This window comes from Hermetia illucens, chromosome 6 (genome assembly GCF_905115235.1).
Source record: "Hermetia illucens chromosome 6, iHerIll2.2.curated.20191125, whole genome shotgun sequence".
Classification (NCBI taxonomy): domain Eukaryota; kingdom Metazoa; phylum Arthropoda; class Insecta; order Diptera; family Stratiomyidae; genus Hermetia; species Hermetia illucens.
In genome coordinates, this window is record NC_051854.1 from 23,025,514 (window position 1) to 23,033,878 (window position 8,365).

At 44.7% G+C, this 8,365-nt stretch overlaps 1 protein-coding gene across 7 annotated transcripts in view; it reads left to right on the top strand.

Moving 5' to 3' along the window:
• The window catches only part of LOC119659134 (serine/threonine-protein phosphatase 2A 56 kDa regulatory subunit gamma isoform), a 144,829-nt gene that overhangs the window by 118,728 nt on the left and 17,736 nt on the right, over positions 1-8,365 (top strand). Inside the window, exon 9 of one of the 7 annotated variants that reach the window (XM_038067063.1) lies at positions 7,075-7,428. The exons of the other annotated variants lie outside the window; for them this stretch is intronic. Within the exon in view, the coding sequence (XP_037922991.1) occupies positions 7,075-7,104 (30 nt within the window). The 3' untranslated portion in view covers positions 7,105-7,428. Of the gene's footprint in view, positions 1-7,074; positions 7,429-8,365 lie in introns of those variants that run through there. 7 annotated transcript variants of the gene reach the window in all.

Below are 8,365 nucleotides of genomic sequence, written 5' to 3' on the forward strand. Positions count from 1 at the left end.
CTAATATGACCTGTCGGGTGCCTGATCCTGCACCAAGGGAAACTTATCTCCCCTTCAAGTGGAAGATTTCGTGATACATGATGACATAATGCTTTAGTAGAAATTTCCTTCTCATTACTCAAGTGGTCGCCTAAGTCCAACTCGTTTCTTAGCTCGGCTGTGAATAGTTAACCCAGGTGGACTACAAGGTCGTCTCTGTCTCTAGTTAATCCATTTTCGAGTGTACGTCACCTGCTAGACGTAGGACCTCCAATATTTGCTATTAGCCTATTTAAAGCCGAAAATCCAGCTGCAGCCTGGTTCGCGACTGCTATGATTTGCTCAAAAAAGCTCACCTTTGAATCAAGAGTCAGTCCATTCAATTATCAATTCGCCGAACGATATGGGACGCAGGTTAAGAACTCTCTTTTTAATCAGGATGACTGCTTCGGTTTTTTCGAGTGCAAGGTTGAAACATGAGTAGGTTATCCATCCGCTTATCGGTCGCATCAGTATGCCGAGTCTGTTTTGCGCCTGTTCGACAGTGCGTCCAGCAATAAGCGCCGCGACATCTGCATAACCGACCAGACGCGACTCAGATGGTCCCTCAGCATCCGTAAGAGATAGTTCGGCACGTAGAAAGTATTGTCTAGTTTGCCTAAAATGCTTTCCATCTTATGAAATTAAAGGCGTTTCTGATGTCAAGTGTTACGAGGATCATCATTCGTCGAGTTCGGCGCCTATGTGCCTCCGCTCGTCGATCGGCATCCACGACTTGCATGACATCAACTGTGGATCTCCCTGCTCTAAAACTGAGCGCATTTCGTTTCAACGAGTCTACTTCTGATGAGCTTTTCGAGCACTTTTCCAGCAATGTAAAAGCATACATATTGGGCGGTATGAAGACAGCAACTCGGGGTCGCCTTTCCCTTTGCTGATCAGCGCAAGCCTCGCCACCTTCCAACGAGCAGGGAAAGTACCATCTTTCAGGCAAGCGTTGAATGCGCCAGGCAGTAGGTTTGGCCGGTGTTGGAATACCAGTTTGTATAACTCTGCTGGAATACCATCGGGTCCTGCTTTTGCCTGTTCCAACTCTTTTATATAGAAAAATGTGCAGTCCTCCGCACTCTTCGCGCCGACGTCATCATCCCATACGGGATGCGCAGGGAAGAGTGCCCTTACAATGTGGTCCATCTGCTCGGCCTTAAGCGAACAGGGTTTCCGCAGAGCCTCGATTTTTCGGATTACCAGTTTGTAACCGAGTCCCCACGGATCCTCATTTACCTCGTCGACCAGATCTTGCCAGCAACGAGCTTTGTTCTTGTTTATTGCGCTGCGGAGTCTCCTTTTGGCTGATTTGTACTCCGTCATTATGATACATGCCAGCTCTCGGTTGCTTAGACGTTGTGTTAAGCGGCGGAGCCTGTGACACTCCTTCTAGAGTTTTGCGATTTCCACCGTCCACCAATACATAGAAGGTTTGCCACGTCTCCACGTTCTACTGGGCATGGAGGTTCCGCAGGCCGTCGTTATCGGATTCGTAACTGAATTTACGACAGTGTCGGCTGCAGCGCCCCCGCCCCCAGGAGTACCCTCCAGCGCGGCCCCACTTACTCCAAGAATTTCGACAAACCTCCCGGAATTTACTTTCGCAACGTTCCATGCACGGAACGAGCGCCTCTTACTCTCTAACATTCTGCCCATCCAAAAACCAAGGGGTTTCCCACTCCCTTGCGGATCGAATCTCTGTGTTCTATGTGTTATCGAACGCTCCTCCGATGTCAAAAAACGCACAGTGTTATTTCCTTCGTTTCTATGATATCCCGTAATATATCCACGTTAGCTGATACAGAACAATTTCGGTTGACCCTCCTGCCCGGTGAGCGTGTTGACATGGATGTAGGGGATTGCGCCATAGAACGCTAGTTCTAATATAGTTGTCTGTGATCATCTCTACTGTTTTAAAGACGGAAAGGATTTTTTTTACTCACTTTTGGAATAAAGACCATTCTTGTCCGTCTCCATGCCCTTGGTACATATCTCAGGGCTATTCTGACCCCTTAGCACACTTAGGAGCAGGATCGTATGATGATTTCTAGGTCTATCTGGGTAGTGCTACCTCGGGTGATTTCAGTGGTGTAAAGGTTCCCACTGCCCATTTTACTCTAGCTTCTAAGCTTATCTCGTTTGCTAGTTTGCCATTCACATCTTGCCTCTCCTGTCCGTTGTTGGAGTGTCAGTGTGGAGTGTTATCGCCTTCTTCCTTGGAGTAGGATGCCGTAAAATTATTTCTGAGAAGCAGATTTATCCTGTCTTTATTCTTGGTTAATGTCCCATTTTCCTTCTTCAGACAGAGAAGATATTGTCTTTTCCTTGACTATAGTTTTATATAGCCTGGATGCTTGGATTCCTGCACCTCTTTCGTTTTGCTTCGTTAGTGTCCTTTTCTACTTCTGCCAGTGCCCGATTTGTTTCGCCTGGTTGAAGAGTTTTCACACCTTCTTTCTCATTCTGGCTAGGTTCCTGTTCCACCAGGGTACGTCCCTTAATGACTTGACTCTCTTAGCCGGACAATTGTTGAGGCCTTCCACCACTATTTCTAGCTATATTTCGCTTCTGATGACACCATTCACTTGTAGATGTGTCATGTTGTCACTCAGGTGTCTTGTGTAGGAGTCCCAGTCTATCTTCCTGGGATTCCTTATTCGATTTACTTTCAAGTTGCCCACAATGTCGAATCTAATTATTGTGTTATCCGACAGAGAAGCCTCATCCAGTTTCCAGTTAGAAACTCCGAAAGACATATGTGTCATTAAGTTTCTTTTGAGAATGATGGAAGCTCTTGGTTTTTCACATGAGGAATCCCAAATTATCTGCATGCTTCCCCTTGCAGACCGCGAATTTGCTCCCGGTACACTGAAGGTTCTTCAGCCAGCACTATTCCAATGCTATCCTTGGAATTTACCCTTGCAATTACTGTACATGTAGTTTTTGTATAGTGGAGGTCCACTTTACAACTCGGTCCTGTACTTTCAGCGATTATGACTTCGGCGGCCTCGGTAGACTTACCACACGATGTTTCCTCCGAAGTATCTTCCCTTGGTGTCTTCTTGTGCAATTACCCGGCAGTTCCGTTCCCTTGCATCGTGTCAATTTAACGACTATAGTCTTAAGCTAGTTCGCCGTGACCTCCTTCCCACAGTCTACCAATAAAAGACCTGGTCGAAAGCGTATGCCGGTAAACACGAGCTCCTAATTCCATGCCTCAAGTATTTCCTGCTTCTCACGAGTGAATTTGCTTCGGAAATACTTTTGGCAGTATGGTCAGTCTAATGCTCTTTACCGCATTAGCATAGCTAACGGCGAGTCTTCTAGCTCCTGCCTTAACCCCTGACCGCCCCGAGAATTCCGATTTCTTGGGCTCGGCTTTAGGTCTCTTTGGAGCATTTCCCTTTTGCGGGCTGATTTACGCTGATCGCCACTTTCTTGGCTCTGATGCTGAAAGCTTATCTGTGTCCTAAGCGTTCTTAGGTACCGCCTCTAGTTTCAGACCGACCTTCAGATAGTGCAGATACCATTTAGCACCTGAGCCACTGAGACCTGTCCCCTGCTGACGTCTGATATAGTGACCTCAGACGTAACTTTGCTCGTCCCTGCCTTTTGAGCGGGAACCTTTGTTGGTGGTGGTCTTCGCAGTAGACCAATGTTGATCTTGGCTTCATTGCTTGATCTCCCGTCTTCTCCCTTCTTGGTTGTCGTCCCCTGGTTCTGAGTATTACGATGATGTGCCTCCGTCTGATGGGCCAATTTGTGTGCGACACGGAAAGGAATGACTTCGGGACTGGATCTAAATTCTCCCGAAATACTCAGAAGCTGGCAAGGAGCCAGATCAACCAAATATTTCGGCGCTAATAATTCACTAGTGCAAGTACTAATGAGAAGTTATCTCAAACAATTAAATATGCCATTCAAAAACACATTTTTTCTGCTTAGGTTAACATTATGATTATTTTCTAAATTGCAATCGTAAGATCACGTGTTCTGTCTATGAATTTGCCGAAAATTAAAACGAAAAGACAGTCTGAAGTCTATATTACTCCTCTTTTTCTTTTAATCGGGTTTAGTACTACCCAATGTTCCTAATATTCAGTTCATAGGGCACATAATATGCTTGCCTCTGAATCTTGAATTCCTAATGCTTCCAATCATTTAAAACTGTTGTTGGTCGTTTCTAATGATCCTGCAAGTTCCATTATTCTCTGATCTGATTCTTTATGAAATAATGCTTCTCATTTTTCTTCTTTAAATTTTTTCGACACGATCTAAACCAAGAGCATGGCTGTGCTGTATTAAATCTCAACAAAAATTCTGTGTATGTCAATTACAGATAACTTTTAATAATGTAGCACACTAAAATGTATCACAAATATTCTTTTACGGGCATGAAACTCGACATGTTTAACGCTTTGGAAAAAAAATGTTCTTTTCATTTCATCGTGGTTTTGGTAAAACAATCAATATACGTAAATTGGGGTTTTTGTTCAAAGGATTTGATTACGGGTTTGTAATTTGTTTTGCTTGTCGCGCTTTGAGATCATGTGGCGACACATCGAAGGCGCGCAGGTTCCCGACTCCGATGTGGCGCCATATCACTCCACCCACAGCTGAAATCGCGCGGGTTCAGCGAAGCACACCGACCACGTGATCCCGCCAATGAGGGTCACACTGCGAAACTGACACTTCGCGAGTGCTTTTTTTTTGAAACGGCCGCCGGTTCGTTGAAGGTCTTCTGTGGAGTGACCGCATCTTCGAAATTGCCTCCATGAGCAGATACAGCATTCCTAAGTCGTTCAACCCTGCTCTGATGTCCAGGATACGGTCGGCGGGGAGGCGTAAGGTGACCTTTAGCGTCAGATGTCAACGTTCCAGCATATCATTGGACTGTGGATGCAGTAGCCCTATGCCGTTTAAAATCAAGGAGTTTTCCTAACTCCGCGAAAAGAATAGATTCGAATTACATTCCCTGATTCGTGATGATTATGGCTGGAACACTAAAGCGCAGAATCCACTCTCGACAGACGGCAACGGCACATAATTGTGCCGTAATGTCAGACAGAGGTTTTGCTTCAGGCCATCACGTAGACCTATCAACGATTGTGAGGCAATACTTGAATCCGCGTGAGTCTCGCGCAGGGCCGATGATGTCGAGATGATGTGGAAACGCTCGGTTGACCTAGGGACTACACCTACTTCCTTTCGAACGTGCTTGTTGACCTTGCACTGTCTGGCCCAAGAGTTTACTTCCTTGTTCATGGACGACTAGAAGTATTTTTCGATGACTAACCAGTTCGTCGCTTCTGATGCCGAAACTAGGAAACTCCTTAAATTTGTATTGTATAAGTAAACTGGCTGATATAAATTAAGTGCCCAAGTTGGCGAGGAGACGCATTGTCGGGCTTTGGTCTAAGCCCGTGAGGAGTTTGTGTTCCGTGAAAACACGGTGAACGGCCTGCCCTCAAGGAAGAAACAGGAGTAGTTTATAGTAAGGTACGCGGTGAGTAGCTCACTATCATAAGCGCTGTAGTTGCGCTGAGCTAGGTTGAGTTGTTTCGAGAAGCTCAACGGTTGCCAGATTTTATTCTCCCGCTGATAAAGAGCGGTGCCCACCGTTGTATCTGAGGCTTCGGCAAACACAACTAGGAGTGCATCTAGCTGAGGTAATGCCAGTAGCGTTGCATCAACAAGCTGCTGTTTGACTGTCTCAAACGCATGGACCGCCTCAGCAGATCACGCAACCTCGCGGGAGTCTTTAGTTTTGGGCTCAGACAAGTAAGCATTAAGGATCGCTTAGTGATGAGCGGCCTTGGGCAAGAAACGATGATAAGATGAATGGATGAACCTCTCTCTCTGCGCGACGTTGCCCAAGCCGAAAGTCATCCTAGTGAACTTGAAGAGTATGAAGGTTGTGCAGATAGCCGTTTTCGGAATGTCTTCGGGAGCGACAGGGATTTGGTGGTACTCGATTTTAAAAACACGGCAGTCGCGATCAGGGTGTCTTTTGGCGCCGCAATCCAGCTGTGTGATTCCTACACTCTTGGCTCATTTTCTTTCGTTGTCCATTGAACTAATCTGCACCCTCTAGAAACGAAAGTGAGTAAAGTGCGAATTGACGACAAAATTTAACCATCGAATTTGAAATTCCCAGAGATTCGTCTAGAAAGCAAGTGTACTCAATGTGTGTAGATTTTAAAAAACTTGTTTAAAAAAATCAAGATGGTTGCATTCGTCAACATAGTCGCCATCCGTGTTGATGTAGGTGAAGAAGCGGGAGCTCAATTTTTTTATGTCTGGCCCGAAGTATTCCGTCAGCTCCTTCATCCCCTTTTTTCAATCAAATGCATTTTTAGGGGAGTGAATAAGTGGTAATGTAAAGATGACAGGTCCGAGGAATTCGGGGTAGATCAAAATGAGTACAGGTTTTGTGTCGTGCAGACACCCTTTCGCAGCATGCCCCTCCTTTTAATCCGAATCGCCTTTTTCATTTTTTAGGGTTTCAGTAACTAATCTCGTTGAGCTGAGCCAGATATTCATGGTCCCAAAATATGGCTGATTTGAAATGGCGTAGGCTTATCACTTGCGATATGTCAAAGGGGATCTGATTTTCCTATAATAAAACCCGGTCATGTGCTTTAGATTAGACACATGCCAGTGCGTACAGGATTGCGATAGTTTGAGCGGGGCGCTGAAAATTACTTGTATAACGATATATCCAACACCACGAATGCTTTAGGCAGCATACATATATGGTGTTGTTTTTTCAGTTTCTAATTCTTGGGTCGCTGATTAAAGCTAGTAACTAAAATTTTTGGAGTTTATTTTTGAAAATTTTCTGCGTAAATGCTTCATTTGAAAGTATAGAGTATCCTCATGGTCTGCTCAATGGTATTCTTCAGGTACGCCCACATTGCCACTGATTTAGCCTCTAATTTTTACCACGGGGATCTATCAATGTACACATGATATAGTATATGCCCAAAATACTCACATCCAATTTATAATTACAATTTAAATTAATTGAACTCATCTCTATTTCAGGATGAAGACGATCAAAGCTTGTTTGAGTGATTTTTGAATCAAGAAACTTGTAATATGTCGACTTAGCTCTTTTAAAAAGCGAAAGGAGACACGAAGAATATTGTGGTTTTCCATTGTTGATCCAAGCAATGGTTGTCTTTGAAACTGAACTATGCTGACAGGCATTAAATGGATGAATACGCCTGTTAAAAAGTTTCGTTTTGGATCCATATTTCAATTCACTTTGAAAATCGTTTGTCAAATCAAATCCATTTTGTACTTCCAAATTGATTGCGATGATTTCATGTAAATTTTAGTACGTTGCCTTCTAAATTTTACGAGTGAATGAGAAAAATAATGTTCTAAGATAATGAATTGCTCTTTGATTTGTCAGGTAAACGTTTGAGGGGGAGAGAGATTCAAAAGTTTTTACTCCACTTTTTTCCCTCCCGTTGGCGAAAGGAATTCCCTCGTTTTAAGGCTCCTCAAGTCCTGTGACTTGGCGCTTAAAAATTCACTCAGTTTTCCCTGCTTGCCGTAGGAGGCAACCAAAAGGGATAGAAATTTTGAATGTTTGTGGTGAAACGTCAAAAACGCCTCGGATAGGGAGTGACCTCACGGCTACGACCTTTGGCTACCGAAAGCAAACTACGATTGGTTTCTAAAACATGCGCACGCTCCTCGATAACGATAGAGAGGGTCCTCAGAATGTCCAATTTCTCTAACTCATGCGGGAATTCCAGCGGTAAAACCTGGACATTCTGGGCCTAAGCGAAGTAAGATGGTGGAACTCTAGAGAGTACTCCTTCCCCTCTGGCGGCAATTTGCTTTTGTACTGTGGAAAGCTGAGTGGAAGCAGATACGAATCCCGTGTCAGGTTGGTTGTTCCCCATGGCACGCTTGTTGTTAGGTTGTTCCCGCAAGGCACTCTTTCTTGGCCTGGCAGCCGGTTTCTGACAGAAGTCTGATTGGAAGATTCCGGTCCAGGTTAAGGAGCATCACAAGAGTATAATGCACTGACGGAGCCTTTCGATACATTGGAGATGGATACTTTCTACGACCTATTAAGCACAGTTCAGGAGAGGCTTCCTAAAAGGTGACATTGTGATTGTGATGAGTGAATCGAATGCCAACGTGGGCGCTGAAAACCCCCTGTGATGAGGAAAGACGGTCCTGTTGATCGTAGTGACAATGATATGTGGTTTGTGGATTCCTGCAGCTTTCCCGCCTCGCCATTTGTGCCATATTGTTCGAGCACAGAGTCTGCCATAAAATCAGTTGCATTTCAACTATGGGACAACGCACGAAGAAT